General features: G+C 42.4%; 1 protein-coding gene across 1 annotated transcript; it reads left to right on the top strand.

Annotated features, from left to right (window-relative positions):
- The first annotated feature begins 200 nt into the window (after nucleotides 1–200).
- CHST10 (carbohydrate sulfotransferase 10) lies at nucleotides 201–17,733 on the top strand. Its single transcript, XM_035316043.1, has 6 exons — nucleotides 201–369; nucleotides 5,271–5,405; nucleotides 8,015–8,112; nucleotides 10,791–11,025; nucleotides 13,461–13,566; nucleotides 15,110–17,733. Exons 2-6 carry the CDS (start codon nucleotides 5,294–5,296, stop codon nucleotides 15,645–15,647), a joined length of 1,089 nt encoding a protein of 362 aa, XP_035171934.1. The 5' UTR covers nucleotides 201–369; nucleotides 5,271–5,293; the 3' UTR covers nucleotides 15,648–17,733.
- The last annotated feature ends 1,962 nt before the right edge of the window (nucleotides 17,734–19,695 follow it).

Below are 19,695 nucleotides of genomic sequence, written 5' to 3'. Positions count from 1 at the left end.
GCAGGGCTGATCCACCAGGCCGCGGCGCCCGGTGCCCGCCGGGGCCAGGCCAGGCGAGGCGGGGCGAGGCGAGGCGAGCGGCGCCTCCGTCCCTCCCCGCTGCCTCCGCCCCGGGGCGGCCGGGAGCGGCGCTGCGGCTCCTCGGAGCGGGGCCGAGCCGGCCTCCGCCTTCCTCCCCTTCCCCGCGGCGGGGCCGGGGCTTGCCGGCGGCGGGAGGAAATGGAGGCGGCGGGGCCGGGCGCAGGAGGAGGAGGAAGAAGAGGAGGAGGCGGCAGCAGCAGCAGCTGAGCGGGGAGGCGCCGCCGCCCGCAGCCGGGCGGGGGGGATGCGGCGGCCGGGGCCGCCTCTCTGGGCCGCCGAGTGAGGCCGGTAAGTCGGGGCCGGGGCTGGAGAGAGGTGGGTGTCCCGTCCCCCCCCCCCCCCCCCCCCCCCCCCCCCGGGGCCGGTTTTGGGGGGGGGGGGGGGGGGGGGGGGGGGGGGGCCCGCCCCCCCCCCCCCCCCCCCGCCGCCCGGGAGGCGATTTTGGGGCGGTGGTGGTGGAGGGGAGGTGCGCAGGGCCGGCTGTGCGCTGCCTGGAGGAGGGAGAGGAGGAGACCCCGCTCCGTGGGCTCGGTGGGAGCTGCCCTCCTCGCCCAGCCGCAAAGTTTGCTCCGGTCCAGCCTGCCTTCTGCTGGGGGCCCCGCTGCTGGGCTTGGCTCGCCCCGTGTCAGACCCCGGCCGTGCCCCGGTGCGGGCTCCCCACGCTTTTATCCCTCCCCCGGGGCAGCGAGGGGAGCCCCCAGCACCGTGCCGGGTGGGGAAGCCACAGCTCAGGGGAGACAGTGAGCACCCCCACCGTGCAGCCCAGCAGCGTGGTGCCTGCCACGTTGGACCTGCTGTCTGTCAGCCCTGGTGCCTCGGGGCCAGCTTCTGAGCACCTCAGCACGAGTCCCAGCGTGGAGATGTGTGGTTGCCTTGCCAGGCAGGTATCTGAGGAGCTGGCGGGCTCCTTGGTGCCCAGCCTGCTCGTGGGTGAGCTGGGTTGTGCAGCTGTGTCAGGGGCTGCTGCTCCTGTAGCGAGTTCGGTTCCTTCCTGCTGCCAGGTGGATCCTGCGCGCTCAGTGAGGGCTCGGCTCTCCGGCAGTAGCTGTGGGCACAGACCATAGGCCTGCTAATGCCAGCAAGGTGGTGGAAAGCCTTCGGAAAGAGTTGGCTTTCAAAAACGCCTGTTATAATGTGTGTCAGAACATCTGGCAGCCCCCCTCAGTTTATCAAATGAGCATGTGATGGGTTTTAGCCTAGGTATTTTTTTAAAGTATAAGGAATTGTCCAGATCTCTTCAGATCACAGAAAGGAGGCCTCGATGAAAGTGAATTGGGTATCCCAGCTAGCTGCTGTTAGTGCTTCGTTACAAGTTGTGCTTTGGATTAGAGCATTAGTCATGAGCTAATGGGCGAGCACTTGGTTGTCGGAGGCTACTGGCGTGCAGAGACTGTCCTGCCAGGGAGCCTCCAGGCAGCGAGAGCTGCAGAGCAGGGGCCTGTGCTTTGTTTTTTAAAATTGTTTAACTCCTCTGCACTTTGTTCTGTCCTTCACCTGAAAAGCATTAGTCTTCCCTGAAGTCCTAGTGTTTTTTCCAGCTAGTGTTACTCTCAGACCGCGGGTCAAGCCTGCCGCTCCGCGTCCTGTTCCTGGGTTCGCGGTTGTGCATATGTTTGCTATCGCATTTTTGCATGCTGCATGTGCTTTACTGAAACTGGTGTCTGGCTGATATGAGGGAAACGTGACAGCTTGGGTTTGAGCATGTTGCTTGGAGAAGGAAAGACAGAGTAATAGATGCAGAGAGAGTGGATTTTTTTTTTTTTGTGCTCCTAAAATATGGAATTGACAGACTGAGAATCCTGTGTATTTCATTGTGAGAAGATGGACTGAGACTTCAGCAGCTTCCTTGCTTTTTCTGCCTGTAAGGAAAAAATGTTTTAGGCAATAAGAAGTAAAAGTCACATTTAGAAGCCAAAGGAAACGAAGAGGAAAAACAGAAGCTAGTATGTGTTCACCAGAAAATAGGTAACAAGAGAGGCAAGAGAAAGGCAGTAAAATTGGAAGTATAGCAGGAAGTGATTACCGTATGTAAAAATGATAAAGCTCTCTTTATTAGGGAAGAAGAAGCTAGAGAAAGGGAAACAACGTAAATGCCTTCCTTTAGAAATGTTAATGGTCATTGTGTTTAAGTGAGAATAATGACCGAGTTACTTCTGTATATCATTTTGAATAGTTCTGCTTCTTGAGATAGATGTAGTTTTGTTTAGGATGCTGGCAGTGCGTACCAGCGCCAGCCATTGTAATTACATTATGATGAATCCTCTGACAACACAGTGAATTTGGCTGTAGATTTGCTGCGTGCGTAAGTTGCTTAATACTTTCCTCGCGGCTCCAACGTCTTGAAGGATAGTGATGGTGGTCGTTACGGATCTGGCTGCAGTTCTGTCCCCGTTCTGGTCTCTGAGCCTTGTCCACCAGGTAAATAACGCGAAGCTCTCGGGTGTCCGGAGCGCAGGATCTGGCTTCAGGGTCCTGTGTGTGCTAACTGCTGTCACTTATCAGGTCAGAGCACACTGAAGCTGCTCTCCCCATGTTGTTTAGCACAGCTTCTTAGAAACCCAGTACATAGATTACATAAGGAGATATAGATCAGTATTTCTTACTGAATGCTGCGTATCCATCATCATTACAAAACTTGGCAGACTGGCAGGGATACGTCCCATGTTGTAGGCCCACTTCTGCCCCTTTAATGTAGAGCAGATGCAAGGGGTTAGACAGGAGGGTCAGTCCCAGAACATTTGGCCTGTATCTGAAGAGCCAGTAGCTGATGGTTAGAAAGAGATTTTTCCTTCTGCAGGCAGAGTGTTCTCTGCAAGCTCCCGTCAATCTACTGCCTTGAAGATGGGTTAAGCAGTGTTCTGCATGTTGAATGGTCCTCGTGATTTTAGTAGAGCTACCCAAAAAGTAAAAATGTCGTTGCTACGTTTTGTGCCCCATCGCCTGATGTCTGCTTTGCATTTCTCTCTTACCTGGGGGAGTAGGTAAATTTTCCAAATCATTGTCATGTCTGAGAGCAAAGGTGGTCAGTTCTAGTGCTTGAACGGGAGATGGCAGATGTTGTGGCACGCTGGAAAAAGAGAACCTCTGAGACTTGATGGTTTCCAGCAAGAATCTTTGGGCAAGTTTGGCATTAGTGTAACAGTACAAAGAGAATGACTTTGATTTGCTGAGCTGAGCTGGAAAGAGTCCATGCTCTAGAACTCATGTGGGATGTGCCCATTCTGGCCAACAGCTTTTGATGTTGAATAAAGTGTCTCAGACACTGCATGCTTAGCTGATAACCAGGGAATTGCAGCAGACTGTGGGAGATGACAATCATCATCCTCATGGAGGTCAAAGCTCTGGTAATTGCCCAAAAGGCAGTTGATCTGTCTTTTTTTTTTTTTTTTTTTTTTTTTTTTTTACTTAAGTGTGGTGTTTTCAGACGCTTTTAGAAATGAAATCTTAAGGGAAGGAGGAAATAAAGGGCCTTTCAAATCCAAACTGAAAAATACTGCTCTGAGAAAGTAAAAATAGGCCTGAATGCTGCCAGCCAAGCTAAAAATTGTGAGTTCTGTTTTTGTAACAAGAGATGCTCTGCTCTTTTCCTCCTCTCGCCCATTTCACTTATATCCCTAGGTTCCCAAATCCGTTCTGAACTGCTTGCCTGTTTGCACAGGTTTTCAGCGTACCCTGAAGACGTTTCACTTCTGTCAGCTACAATGAGAACCCTTCTTGGAAGCGCTTGCATTGCTCGAAGGCAAAAGCTTGTTGGAAAAGCAATCAGCACCTGTAGCAGCAGTACTGATGTAGCAGGTGGACGTGTTGGAACAGTGTCAAAATAGGCTTACTTCTGTTATTTAAGCATTGTGGGAAACGAAAAGGTGAAACACGAGTATACAATCAAAAACTTAATAGAGATTTTGCTCAGAAGCATTAACTAGCATGATTTTAGCTGGGAATGAATGAGGGCCTCTCTTAGCGTCTGGCATTTCGCTCCAGTGGCCGTGCAGAAAGTGTGATTGCAAGACCACGTAGGTGTGCTTACCTTTGAAGCTGTGCGCGGCTCCTTTAGGACTGAATTTGATCCTGTTGCTAGGTCTGTGATTTTTATTTTTCTTTGTTTGCGGCTACATGTACGAGTCTCACAAGACTCTTGTAAGAATCTCATTTTATGAGATTTTTGTTTTAAATCCTCTTTGGTGAAGTGTTGTTTTATTACCTGTATCCTCAAAAGGAAGAGTTCACTGACATTTGAACTTCCCATCACCTGTGTTCAGCCTCTCGGGTGTCTTACCTCTGCAGCAACAACTGAGACATCGGTGCTTTATTTTTGCAAGATAAATACTCAGGCCTGATAAGCCTTAGGCTTTGGTAGGTAATGATGTTTGCTGTTAGATTTCTATTTTAATTAATTTATTTTAAAGTTATGTAAGCTTAAATTTTGCAGTGGGGCTTTCATAGACGCTCAGTGTCAACCCCCATCAGAAGCTGAATATTCAGCAAAAGATGCAGCTTAAAATTATGCATTTGTCTTAATGGCCAGGACTTTATTCTATTTTGTAATTGGCTTCCTTTATATTGCTTCTTACTTTGTAACAATTAAAAAACAAACAAAAAAACTTATTAGGGTTAGGGTTTCTAAACTCTAGCTAAAAAGTGCTGGGAGCACTCCAGCAAACATACACGCTGTGCAAGGTACGCCGTATACCATGTGCTTGCAATGCTGTGCTGCATCCTCGTCCTCCCCTGCCTCGATTCAGTCGGTGCCTTTTGGTTCTTTGTGCACTAAATCTGTGGTCTGAGTCCTTCGGGTAGCCCTTCCTGTGCTCCTGGGGAGGTCATATCTTTAACACTTGCGTGGATTCAGCTACAGGTAGTACGCAGTGCTGCAAGGAACCCCCTTCTGCCGGTTATCTGGATGATGCATGATGGAAATCAAAAACCTTCCAGTTGTTACTTTACTGGCAAGAAAAGGTGGCAAAATAGTAAGAAGCATTACTACCTTTAAATGTAGCAGCAGGTTAAGCTTAATAATACCAGTTAAAAACCCAGCCAAAAGAACAAAGAATAGAAGGTGAAATCTGCTGCTTTTGTTATGTTTTAGGACCCACGTATATAATTACAGTTTTGTCATTTTGGTAGTGGGAAGTATTTTTCTGAAGTGGAACAAAAAGAATTAACGTGTCAATCTTTCCTCTTTCAAACAGGAAGCAACAACTTTATATGGCTCATGTCTGACAACATGCACCACCAGTGGCTGCTGCTAGCTGCATGCTTTTGGGTGATATTCATGTTCATGGTTGCTAGCAAGTTTATCACGTTGACTTTTAAAGACCCAGATGGTAAGTTCAAGTTTAATATTTGATGAGAAAGAGAAAACTGAATCAGTGGTTCACAAATGCTCCTTCTGTGCAAAGTAGTTCTCAGCACGTTACCACTCTTCTTCAGCAGGATTGAGAACGGAACAGATAAACTTATAGAAATAGCAGTGCTGATGTTCAATTTCTGCTTTTCTTGGTAGTAGAACTAACACAGGGTCTTTTTTTTTCCTTCATGGTTAAGAACAGAGGAGCAGGTTTTGCAGTTCTGTCGTGTGAGGGCTACTTTTTCAGAAGAATTCAGTGTCAATATCTTCATCTACCAGGAGGAGGATTTGTGTACAAAACAGTGGCCAAAACTACCTGTTTAAAGATAAAGGAGTTTCTTAGGAATTAGAATTAATTTCTCATGATACTGGTTTCTGTCCTCTTGTGACTGCTTGTCCTGACGCTTAGCCGAGGCACTTCTACCCTGCTTCTTGCATTCGGTTTTACCCTCTGCTGTTTGACTGACAAACAGCTTATAGGCTTTTGCTTAGTATAAGTAGCCCAGCTGGAGTTAAGCTGGAGGGGAATTTAAGCCATTTGATGACACCACACGGTGTGTTACAGCTTTCTGTCTATTGAGGAGCTACTGTAAGGGGGAATAAAAAGTCCTGCAGAGAGTTTATGGTGAGGGTGATGATACAACATAGAGTCCTAAGAGATCTGTACTTCAGCATCTTTCTAAGATATGCAAAAAATGTGCAATTTTAGAAGCACTGGGATCACTCGTGCCATTTTTTTTCATTGACTTGACAGCGGATAAACATGCTAGGTGCACCTTTTAAAACAGCATAACTCTGTGCAAAGATTTATTCAGCAAGTCTTACAGATGAGAACTGTAGGCTAACTTCATGGATTTCCTCACTCCTGGCTGTGTTTGAGCCTTAGTACATCTGCAGACAAGCCAGTCTTATGTTAGGTAGTTAAATGTTCCGGTATTTCATGCAATGCCAACTCTTGTTTCTGAGCTTAGGTATTCTTGGAGTAGTTATTTCCACCAGAAGTTGTCAGGGGAACTAAAATGCACTTTAAGAAATTACTAGAGTACACCCTTTGCGTTTTTTTATGCTTTTTATCTGTCTTGCCATTTTTATGCTTTTATTATCTTGTCTTGCCATTTTTTATCTTTTTCATCTATGCTGAATCCTCCTCCCTCTTTGAACAGCTCTCTGAGCAGAGACTCTAATTTCTTAAGCTCCAGTCCTGCAAGGGCATGACTGTGGATAAGCGTATGTACATTGGAGATAGCAGCATTTGTGTTGGGACTGACGAAGGGAGGTAAAGTGAATATACCAACAGAATTTTGGAGGAAGTCTAAACAGGATGGCCAGGTCTGGAGGAACTCATAGACTGAATACAATATGGCTTGTCAGAAATTTTCCTTATTTGAACATGTCTGCTTAGGAGCTAGAACAAAACCACAGGATATTATGAAGTAAGGCTGTGCATCCAGGCATTGGGTACTAACCTTGCTTTCAGTTTTAACTTTTCTGTGTCCTTAGTTAAAATCCAGCGTAGACACACAGCTACTCCCTTAAAAAAGGGACATAGTGCATATTTTCTTGAGCATAAAACTGTAAGCCATCATAGATGCAGATGAAGAAACTTTATTCATAAAAGAACAAACTATATGAAGGAAAAAGAAGTCTAGTACAGATAGAAATATATTTTGAGGGAGTGATCATGTTCTTTTCCTTTGGGGTTAGGGAAAGCAGCTTCAAATTATGTTTGATCTCTCTGCACTGTGTGAAATAAAGCTACGGTCCTCTGTTATTTTTTGGTTTCCCTGTAGCATGCCAGCTGCAAAAGATGCAAGAGGTTTTTCCTTTACATACTTTAATTTGGTCTCAAACTATTAGCTGCTCTAAAATAATTAAAAAAGAACCAGGGTATTATCTGAATTTGTTTTTTTCAGTGTGTGAGTCTCTAAGGAAGGCCATCATCATCCAGTAATAAATGAAAAAGGGATCATGTATTCTTAAGTGCTGGCTAGAGGTATCACTTAGAGCACCAAGGAAATAAAAGATGCTCCTTAATGATGCTTTTTTGTTGTTGTTATTAATGTCTAAGAGTTTACAATAGACGAAACATACCTAGTGATACAGGGGTGGGGAGAGCCCAAACCTGGTATATTACATTTTTTTATTTGCATGTGTTGCAGGAAGCCTACTGAAAAATAAAAATCTGATACTGTCACGTCCATAGAGTTATTTGTCTACCAAAGAATATGAAATTATCATATTTTAGCACTTAAAACATATCCAAAACAAATTATTTTTCCTGATATTTGGGTTTATGATTTCTGTTTCTCTGTACGCAGTTTGCTTTAAATAGACCAAAATAAAATACAGCGGTCATGTTTCTTTGATAAAACTAAATTAAAGTTGCATCCAGAACTCCCACAGAGCACATACTCTAAAATATTCATAGCCTGTCTCATGTCTTCTCTAGTGCTTCCCGTTTGGAAACAAATCCTGATGTTTTGTATGCTTAGTGCAGAAAGTGTTGTTCCATTGTGTTAGCTGTAAAACAGAAACAGTTCCCCCTCCCCTCCCTCCGTAATGCTCTTATCTCTCCTCCTTCTTCAGGCTATGGTGCCAAGCAGGAGCCATTAATACTGACAGCTGTGACAAAAGTGGAGGAGGCACACAAGCCAGAGGAAGAACGTTGGCCTGAAGAATTCCAGGTGCATACCGTTGAGATAAGGGCTACATGTATTAAGGAGTGGGAAAAAAGAAAGATTAAGTAAGGGCTTCCTGTGGTTAAAGGAATTGCTAGTCAGGAATTATTATTCAGACTGTTTTATTTACATAGAGCCGACCAAATTCATTTCAGCTTCACAAAGCTAGTTTCTTATGGTGACTTTCAGTCTTGTTTTATCAGAATGATTCAACTTAATGTGTTTCCATTTCTAGGAGAAAATAGTTACGCTGCTACTTCATCAAGTCAGGACAATCATTTTTTGCTAGCCTTTCTTATATAAGGGCCCAGTCTTGGGTTCCTTGTAGTCTGCCTTGTTATAGCCATCAGGTGTGTGGTCCTTGGGGGAAAGCCTGTGTCTTGACTCTTCTTTTAGTTCCTTTTGGTTCTTTGCCCAATCTCTGACTCTTTTTAACAGACTCCATTTCTTCTTCATGTTTTGCGCTTCACATCCCAGAGTTTGTCCCAGGTATGACATGACTACAGTAGCATTCAATACAAATTGATCCAGGTGCACTATTCTGTGCTTTCAGAAATAAAGCAGAACAAAGGTCGTACGTGCTAACTCACAAGGAAACTCTGAAAATCCTGTATGCAAATGTGAACTAGTTGCATGGAGGGCTAAGGCCAATTTATTTTTGCTGTTGATTAAATTAGTAACTAAGGTTTAGAGTATTTTTGTAATGTAGCATGAAAGGTGCTACAAAGATGCTCTCTCTATCAGCATGGCACTTTTTGTTTTCTTATGTGAAAAAAAATGAAATATAAGTTATTCTCAAAAACATTTGGGAGAAAGGCTTTTTTCAGTTGGAAAGCTGGCAGAACTATGTAGCAAGTTTTAATATCTTCCTTTACTTGAATGGAAGAGGATAATAAGGTTTCTGGATCCAAAACTTGACTTCCTGACAGCATGAAACATAGAACAATAATATTAATTCTGGTCATATGCAAAAGGAATTGTTTTGACAGATAATCAGTCTGTCAGGCTGTCCAGATTACATCCTGAGCAGGGAATACTGGGGAGGAGTAGCAAACAACAAGCAGTATAAGATCCTTTTTCTTATGAAGAATTGGGACAAAAAGTAAAATCATCCCTTTTTCATGTGTTGCTTGGATGCTGTATCTAAAGGACTGTTTGTATGAAGATAGGAATGACAAAGCTTGGATATAATGACTTAGCCAAATGCTTATTAAATTTACCTGGGTCTGGGAGTTATTTGTGAAAATGAGACAGAAAAAAATATTTCATTTTACAGTATATCTTTTCGGCATCATACTTGCTGCAAAAGGTAGTGGCATTTAAGTAAGGAAGTTCTGAAAATGAAGAACAGTTTGACACCATAATGTGCTGTGCTATGCCAAAACTGTAAGTGGATTTTCCTTGTGTGTTAAATTTTGGCCCGTTTCTAAATGCTCGTTCTCTCCAGCTGGCAAATTAGGTCAAAGCAAAAGTAGATTTTTTTTTACCCCTTCCTACTCACATGGAAGCACCATAAAGCTAGAAAATTCGCGTTTAGCAAAGTTCATGAAACCAGTATTCTCCAACTTTGAGAGCAGCAGTGTGGAAAAAAAGAAAACAGGTAACTTGAACCAAGTTGCTGAATGTCTGTAATGTTTGCTCTCTTTGCATGGCTTATCAGAGTAAAATTCAGCTAACTTCGCTTAGCTATTACAGATGCTATACCCATGATATATGGCCTCAAGATGAGTCGGTGCAACTGACAGACTTTAAAAGAGTACTATCTGGGTAGTTGGTTTCTTTTTCTGTGCTCAAATAGGGTTTAAAACAAACAAAGAAACAACACTTCCACCCCCACACACACAAAAAAGGAAACCACATTATTGCCAGTGTACGTTCTGTTTTTCTGAAGACAATTTTAACTCCCTCCTTTACCAGATCCAATTCTGTAAGTCAGGTAGTAGAAGATTAAAATTTATGTGGAAAAAATCTTCAATTTCACATCATGTGTTAATCAAGCAAGTTTACTCCTCCTCTCTCCCTATTAACTGTGAGGCAGGGGGGTTGTGGTTGTAATCACAATTCCTGTCTTAGTCTCAAAAAAGTGGGGTGTGTCAAACAGGTCATCCATTTGGGGGTAAGTGGGATGCTGCATGTTTTTTGCATTTGACACGTAAGTGCTGATGCTTGTTGTGTGAATTTTTGTCCATTTAATTTTGTCACAGGTTGGGTAGGTGAAAACATTGGATGCCTGCGGATGCTAGAAAACAACGCAGAACTTTTATCCTAAACAGTTCTTTCCCAGACAGAAGGGTTAGCTGCCTGAAGCCCCAACCCCTCCGAGAATAATGCATAATTTCTCTTGAAAGTAATAATTCTGCCTTCTCGTACCAACTTCTTAGAAGTTTTATTCCTTACTGTTGAAGCTTTGGGGGAGTTCCAGTCTTTAGTCAAGGCAGCTGCTCTGCAAAGAACTTTAAGTTGTATGGAAAAGCTCCCACTACTATTTAGTGGCTTATTTGTACCAATATCTACAGCAGCAACACAGGAGGGAAACAGTGCTGCTCCTCCAGTTAATAGCCAGTCATGTTTTTATTATGAGCCTGGGAGTCATTAGGATGCATAGTTTGGAGATTTTTATGCCTTAGAATTTGATCTGAAAACTAAACTTCTGCACTTTTTTTTTCTTTCTCTATTTTATAAAGCCAACTGGAAAAGCTTTTACTGGAAATCTGATACGCCAACCCCTGGTTCATATGGAAAGGCTTGAGCTTCTCCGGAATGTCTGCAGAGACGCTGCACTGAGAAATCTCTCTCACACTGCAGTTTCCAAATTCGTCTTGGACCGAATATTTGTGTGTGACAAGCACAAGATCCTGTTTTGTCAGACACCGAAAGTGGGCAACACTCAGTGGAAAAAAGTCTTGATCGTTTTAAATGGTATCTACTCAGCTGTGGGTGTGTGGGTTTCTCTGCGGAGGAGGAAGGAGCAGAATTGGTCCAACTGGGACAAGATTAAAATGGATTCTTTCTGCTTTTCTTTACACTGATACTTGATTTTAGCTGCTCATTCTTCACAGTTGCTTCTAGCCCTTTCAAAACATCTCTTAAAGAAAATAAACCTGCTCTTTCTGTGGAAAAAAAACATTGTTTGGCTCAAAAGTGTTTTGAGTCATAAAAGAGTACTCGTATGCCTGTGGTAGGTAGAATTGTTATGTTAGAAGGGGTGATACTAATTTAAAGAATGCGAAATAAGTAAATTAAAGGTATCAAAATTCCCTAAGCAACAGTAATACAAAGTCTCAGACTTGAACCTGCCAACTTAAAACTTTAGTCAATTTAGGCATGAGGAAAGCTAGTAAAAATTGAGCAGCTGCTTTAGGTCTGTAGTGCTGAAATCCTGTGTGTGGGTAATCGCTCAGCCATCATACGAGTCGTGAGTCTGATGTGTTTAAGGATATGGTGTTGTCAGCATAGGTATGTTATGAAAGACTAAAAGAAGGAGCAAAGGGACTGGTGTGTTTGAACAGCAATCTGTGAGGTGATTACTCCTATCTGCCTGTAGCCTAGCACACTCTTCTGGTAGCATGGCATGCCAATGCAAATAACTCATCTCCTCAGGGTTTTCTACTGCGCCACTGTGTGCACACAAACTTAAAGTGATCATATTTAATACAACACACCATTTTTGATGTAGGAGATCATTTTGCTTGTCTGTGCACCAGGGCTGCGACCTTCCTAAGTATAGTTGAGTCACGTACAGTGACTACGTATAGTTGGGGCCCTTCTGTGGTTTTGCGGGTGGCGTAGCTCAGCAAGATGTGGGTAAAACCTGAAGACAGTAAGCACATCTTGTTACAAGAACCCCTAAGAGCAGCCACCTCTGCACTTATTTTCTTGTATTTTCTTTACCTTGTGTGAGGTATTCACACATCAAGGAGGAAATAGTCACCAGGAAATAGTCCCGCAGGAAAACTTTTGTAGTAAGGAGTACGTCTCTAAAGACTTGAATATTAATTTCAATCTTGATACATGGATTGGAGCTGGAAATCCAGAAGTATGGATGCACATAGGTATGCACATGTCTTAAATGCTTATGAAAGACACGCTTGAAGAAAATACTTAGTATGAAAGATGAAGACTACTGCTGCAATTATAACTTCTTCCTCTTTGGGTAGTTTTTCCACAGACAGAATTGATACTTGGTGGGGAATGCTTTGCATCCTAAAAGTGGTATTTTGAGGTTCAGGATGGAGAAACACATCTGTGGCACTGTGGGGAAGCTAATTCTGATACTGCTTGTGCTGAACCTCAGCTCTGAATGAGTATAAGCGTTCAGTTTCTGAGGATGTCTAGTCTGACATCTGTTGTGCACATGTAATTCCCCTAGAGTACCAAAAAATATAATTAGGAAAATGTAATAAAATACGGCCCCCTCCCTCCACGCCCAATTAGAAAACTGAGAATCTGAGTGGTGTGGATTATTCACTGCAGTTCTGACTACCCCTAAGATTTTTATTGAAACTTTAATTATCTGCATTATGCCTGTGGTAGGAGTGTTGGAACAGAGAATGCCACAGAGGCTTTTACCTGAAGAGCTTGTTTTGTTTCAGCCTGTTCTCGCTGCGGGTTGGTACTCTGAATTGATGCTGTTGTCTGAAGGCTGATTTCTGAGTCCAGGCATCCACACGAGATATTTCTCAAGGTCATAATAACTTCAAGGATCAGGATCTTAAAATTAATGCATTAGAATTTGGTGACGTTATTTTTCTTGTCAGCTTATGTGCTTGAGAAAAAATGAGTATCTGGAGGCTTTCTGTTGTTAATTTTGGTGCTTTTTAATCTGTGTAATATTGTATGATTGGAATTTTTGTTTGAGTACAGTGTAGTCATTAAAGGAACTTCATGGATCCTGACAGCAAAGTGCTTTTGTGTTGACACAGTTCCAAAAGCAGCCCACAGCATTTATTTTTTGCTGGTGGTGGAAACTGAGCCAAAAATCCAATTCCTTCTTTGGAGTTAATTCTCAAAGTCTTACTCTGTTTGTACGTGTGGGAAGAGGGAAAGAGTGGGGGGACAGTGAGGTAGGGGGCTATAGGCTTAGGTATAATTGCTGATGAGATATTTCTAACGTGTTTCTGAGGGTTTTCAAGCCATGTGGATCTTTATGTCACATACCCTTAAGAATTTTAACAGTTTTCAGCTTTACAGTCAGAATCTCTTATCATTTAACAGTTTTAAATATAGTAACCATAAACACTAAAAATACAGGAAACAGATAAACCGAAGAGCTCTCTGCCAAAGGCATGCTTGCTTGTGCTCACTCTTTTTCCCCCTCCCTTGAAATACTCTTGCTCTCTTTCCAATTTGTCCAGGAGCATATTCTTCCATAGAAGACATCCCAGAAAATATTGTACACGATCACGAGAAGAATGGCCTTCCACGCTTGTCCTCCTTCAGTGACTCTGAAATTAAAAAACGGTAAGAGTGTGGTTCCCAGGGAGGTGGCAGAGATTTGGATTCATAGGTGGGATAAACAGTCACTAGGACAGTTAAGTCCACACATGGAATTGAGGACAGCGGGCTTTCTGTTCTGCCACTTGTATTTTTCTTTTATCCTCTTAGATGTTAGTGGAACAACCTCGCTACTGGTTTTGAAGGGGAACACCAACGTAGCTGTTGATGTAGTTAGGCAATCCAGCCAACTCCCTCTGGGTATAGGGTGTCTGTAGTTCATTCACCACATATCTACTTGTTGCTTAATTCACCTTCAGAGGGGGGGGGAAGGTTTAGTGAGAAGTTCCACCCTGAACACTTGTAGAGCTAATCTTGGCTCTTAACACGTAGGATTGTCATCGCAGTCAGATTCACTTGCTGGGACTGAGCTGGGTAGGTTTAAAAAGTTATTGCTCCTTAGCCTGAGAGTATTGTCCTTTCAGCTGAAACATTTTATCTTCCTTTCTGAGTGCTTGTAGTTCCTCTCAGAGCTGAAAAAGTACTTCTCTGCAGTAGAACCTTCCAAGTTATTTTGCTTAGATTTTTGACTGTCTACTCTCACCTCTAGTAGGGCCTTTTCCATAAATAATCCCCACAGCATGGAGGGAACAGGAAGCAAGTTGGCAGCGGACACTTGTAACGTTGTGCTTGCATGGTTGTTGTGTATATTGAGCCGTTCTGAAGAGTTAGCACCTTCTACGTGAGGTGTTAGCTATCATTAGAGCTCCGTGGTGGTGATGATCTAGTGTTGTTGATCTAGTTTGCTCACCTCTGCTCTTGGCGGGTTAGGATTAAGTCAGGAGAACTTGAAGATTGGTTTGAGTGCCTGTTGAGGCTGGAAAGTGTCCATCCGCTTACTTCAGTGAGGACTGGGCTTTAAATCTCCTTTCCCTGCTATTGACTGAAATGAACTTTTGTTTTTGGTTTGCTCCTACAGATTGTCTCTGATTACAGAATCTTACAGTTCAGTGGTGTCACAACAAAATGTGAAATTCTGTTGAAAAATGTTGGTCTCATTAAAATAATGTTCTCAGCCACTACCAAAAGCATGTTGAAACTTCAAATAAAATGTGTTGTGTTTTTTTGTTTGTTTTTTTCTGAAGCAGTGATTTGTCTAAGTACCTGCCATTGAAAAATGCGACCCCCGTTGCATTTAGCTGCAGAGCCACTTTTTCTGTGTCATGGTGTGTATTTTGACATGACATTAATTACCTCGAATTCAGAGCTTTCAGCATCGTAGAGGATTTGGTCTCCTGTTTATATGTTGAGACAAACTAAGCTCCCCCAGTTTGAATAAAACATGAAAACTAGGAAGCACTGTTTACACTTCGTACTGTATGCAAAAGCTGTTAGTTAAAAATACAGAAGTCCTATTGATTATATTATTGATATGCTGTGCAAGTGGTATAGGATTTACATTGCTTTCTCTGTGGTCAGAGTTTATATATGGTTTATAAGTCTTTGTTAAACACTTCTTACGTTTCTTTAATTATTCAATTTCTGATTTTTTTTTTCTTCCTCTTTTTAGACTGAATTTATACTTCAAGTTTTTTATTGTTAGAGATCCATTTGAAAGACTTATCTCTGCATTTAAAGACAAATTTGTGCACAATCCTCGCTTTGAACCTTGGTACCGGCATGAAATTGCTCCTGGCATCATTCGTAAGTACAGAAAGAATCGCACAGAGACCAAAGGGCTGCAGTTCGAGGATTTTGTGCGCTATCTGGGCGACCCTAACCACCGCTGGCTGGATGTTCAGTTTGGCGATCACATCATTCACTGGGTAACATATGTGGAACTTTGTGCCCCCTGTGAAATTACGTACAGTGTGATTGGACACCACGAAACCCTGGAGGACGATGCTCCATACATCCTGAAAGCAGCTGGCATAGACCATCTGGTGTCGTACCCCACCATTCCACCAGGCATCACAGTGTACAACAGAACAAAAGTAGAGCGGTATTTTTCAGGAATTAGCAAGAGGGACATAAGACGCCTCTACGCTCGCTTTGAAGGTGATTTTAAACTCTTTGGTTATCGGGAGCCAGATTTCTTGCTGAACTGAAACCTGGGATAAGCTCCGGAGAAGCGTCTAATGGATTAATCTAAACCTGGGTGAATACCAGCTGCGACACTGACAGAGCTGAGAATGACCATTTGTTTTCTAGCTTTTTGATGTTGCTCCATTTTTTCAGTGAGATACTTGTCATATGAACAATTAGGGGCTTATAGTTGTTGTTTACTGACCATATTTTCAGTATGTGACATTGCAATGTTAGGAATGAAGTCTGTTATCTAAAATACAGCATTCTACTTCTCCCCTTTTTTCCTCCAGAAAAAAAAGAGGAAGAACAAATGGGTGATGATCTTCCCCCTCCCTCTCCCAGAGAGAATGCAATTTAAAAAAATGTTGCGAAGTATTTATAAAGATGGCAATTTCATTGTAGGTTAACTCTGACATGTGGGTGAACTTGATGATTCATGCTCATGAGAAAGGCATGTAGTCCCATGAGCTACAAAAATTAAAGGCCAGTACAGGACTAAAAATTGATTGAATGCTTTACAAGTAAAATCATCTAGGTTCTGTCATGTGGCTGCTATAATAATAGTAATGCTGATCTAATCCCATTTTTGTTTGTCACAAAATGAACCTGATTTGACAGAAGCTTCAGAACTGTTCACAAAGGGGCTGGTTCCAGAGCCAGTTGTCTTTGTATTTTTGTCAAGTGTTTACTGTACTTACTACTAGTCTGATGAGTCTCATAATTCTACTTTTGATTTTCAAAGTACTGTTTAAAGCTAAAGCACTGTGTAAATTATCTGAGAACACCAGGCGCAAGTGGAGCATAGAAAAAATACAAAACTATTAGGGAAATTTAATTTAAAATAAAGAATTAATTGTATTTGTGGGAGTACATACAGAAATCGAAGATGATTTCTAAATATCACACACTTTAACTTATTTTGTCTTCTAACAGTTAAGATTAGTAAGGAAGCCACAAAAGCAGGATACCCTGTAAAAGAGCTGCTAGAGTTACTTGGATTAATGATCTACCTTTTTCTCATATCCTGCCTTGATCAGTGTTCATTACCTTAGAGAACAGAAAAATTCTTCCTGAAAACTCATCTCGCTTCTGCTGAAGGAGGCAGGATTTGAATCCTTGTTGTTGTTTTTTTTTTTTTTCCAGTGATTCACTGTCATGCTGTCTGGGGTTAAAAATGCCCAACATTTGTGTTATCGATAGGTGCAGTGGCAACTTGCCAGGAGTTTTAGTGTCACTTAAATTTCTGTACGCATTTTATACATAAAAAAAAAAAAAAGACGAAAACCAGAACTGAGTGAATGCAGCCATAATATTTGCCTGTGCTCGCATTGTGTCTGGTAAAGGGACGTCTTGTGTTTGAGTTCACCAGCAATAAAAATCAGTGTGCTGCCGCCTCATCCTGCAGTACATGGGAGAGACCCCAGACCTGAATTACAGGCGCTGGTCTGTCACAAGTATGCATGTGAGCTTTTGTTTCTAAAATCTTGGTCCTAAAGGATTACTTTTCAGATCAGTATAACATTGCAGGCTAGAAAAGCTAGTGGTGGTCAGTGCTGTGGAATCTGCTCTTGAATCCAGCCACAGTATGTTTTTGATAGCTCCCTCTGTCAACATGAGGAAGCATCTTGCAGTTGTGGAAAAGGAAGGCTGTGGCAAACTGACATGCTCTGCTATCCACAAAAACGAAGCCATGTTGTGAGTTCAGAGACATCTCGACAGACTGATTGAAATAAGGGAGACTCATTGACCGAGCATCATTAGGAAAAGAGTAGTCCAAGGTGGCATAACTGGAAGGTGAGATTTTCTTGTTTTATTTTTTTGAAAAAGAAGCAGCAGTTACAGTGCCCTAACTTGTTAGTTCTTAACCAATGATAAAAAGATGTTAACAGCTCCAGGTTTTTCTGTGTTTTTCTTAATACCGGAGCTTAGCAAAATGTATTGTTAAATGCATTTTGGAGCTAATGAGCTGATTGATTACCTCTCTGCCGATTTAAAATGTAACAGTGTGAATAATGTATAGTGAATTCAGGCCTTAAAGTTTAATTCTAATAAAGATAAAAGTAGAGTTGTTTTCCTCTGGAAGCATAAGCTACTGATCACACAGAATACAGTTGTTTCTGGTTTTATTTTCTTTGATAAGTTACTTAATGTATCAGTTGCTTAAAAATTGCAGGTGTCACGTTTCTTTCTAATGACTTTGAGTTGAATTCCCTGGGGCCTCTGGCAGCAAATGTGGCAGAGCTCCATAGGATGCAGCGAGCTCTGGCAAAATGTCCTGTGCACTGCTCCCCCTGGATCTGTGCTTCTTTGCTTTTCAGGCTGGCCATGGCATGCTCCTCACCTTTTCTTCAATTCAGACATGAACTTCCTCCTTTCCGTGGTACCCTCCCAAGCTATATTTTGTTTCTAGAAGCGGTTGTGGGTTTGTTGTTTTTTCTCATGTGGTGCAGGTCAGGGTGGAAGTTCTTGCCGTGCTAGTTATGATGAATTAAATGCTTGCATTTTGTTTCAGCTTAATTGGACTTTCTTCAAGACTTACAAATTGGCATGTGTGAATGCTGTTAGGACATCATTTGCATACCACTTTCAAATTGCAGGTGATATTTGTGTCTTATTTTTGGAACTGGTGGCCTGGATTGTTACTTCTCTTTTTTTTTATTGTTACAGATTCAGAAAACAAACTTGCATCCTTACCTTGTGAATATCTGTTTCTTTTTGTTGTCTCTAAGCAGCTTATGAATCCCTTGGCAAATTGGAAACGCGATTTACAGAGCAAAATTGAGTTTTTAGAGATAACGAATTGCAGCCATCTTCCCAAAAACAGGAGAGGAGAGAAGTGTTCTGTGCACATCAGAGTCCGTGCTGTATATTAGTTTTGGGAAAAGTACAAGCAGGAAACTGAGTTTTGCTGCTTCTGCTCATCACTGAACTCCTTGTTTCTCAGTTTTCCTTCCCTCGTGCTCTGAGTCTGCCCTCTGGTCTGAGCTAGCAAAGACCAAAATAGTGGATTAAAATGTTTTCCATGGCTCCGTTGTCTTCACGTGCCATATAAAATTAAGAATACTTCTTGACATAAGCTGATTTTTTTAATGTGTGTATTCCTCTTTGTTGCAGTTAAAGTGGATCCAGTATTTACTTCCTTGTGAACCAGCTTAAAGAGTGATGCCTGTCCTCTTTTCTTTTAACTTCACACTACGAATTATCAGAAGCGTTCTATGTAATCACGTGCCATGAAGATGTTTTTCTGTAGTTAGTATACACATGCAAATTTTTATTTTGGGAACTGTTCCTTAAAAGAAGGAGCAATTCAAAAGCGTCCTGAAAATACGTATTTTTCACAGGTAACCTTGTTGTTTTTCTGTTCATTATTTCAATATTTCCTTAGATGTCGCCCTGTTTGTGCTGAGGGTAACAGTTCCCTGCTGCAAGCCCTTGCTCTGTAGTCAGGTAAACGAAGCCATCAGACAGCTCTGGCTTTATTGTAACATCGCTTCTTCCTTCAGGTGTTAATAAGTTTGTTGGCTGGGAAAGCCACCTTTGATCTTATCTGCGCTCCAGAGAGTTTGTGAAGAAAAGAGTGATTATGTAGGGATTGCTGAAGCTTACTTCTTAGACAAAAAAGGATGTCTTGTCAGTGTGTCTGTATCTGATACCCCTTAATTAACAGTGGGGCAAATGATCTTAATGGTCTTACTGGGATCGACACTGAAGCCCCATCCTATTATGGCAATGTGAAGGGGCCCAAAAGGGAGTGTAAATTCTTCCTGTGCTTATTTTAAATGTAGGGGTGTAAAGGAAACTTGATACAGGAATTGGGTCCTAAAGATTTGTCTTGGCTAATTGCTTGTTACGTATCATCCACGGAGGCTGGTGTGGTTCCTTCATGGCTTGTACTTGAGAAGGTCTCTGCAAGGTAAAGAGAGGTGTGTGGGTGGTGGAAAATTCCCTTTCAGCCTAAGTTAGCTGCGTGCATTCCTGGGCCGCTGCTGTGGGGAAGGTTTTGGAATTAAATTATCCTCTTAGCAGCAAAGCCTGCCGTGCCCAGGCTGTTGAAGGCAGAACGCTCCC

Source organism: Oxyura jamaicensis, chromosome 1 (genome assembly GCF_011077185.1).
Source record: "Oxyura jamaicensis isolate SHBP4307 breed ruddy duck chromosome 1, BPBGC_Ojam_1.0, whole genome shotgun sequence".
NCBI classification, from domain to species: Eukaryota; Metazoa; Chordata; class Aves; order Anseriformes; family Anatidae; genus Oxyura; species Oxyura jamaicensis.
This window is presented reverse-complemented; position numbering and strand designations above follow the sequence as displayed.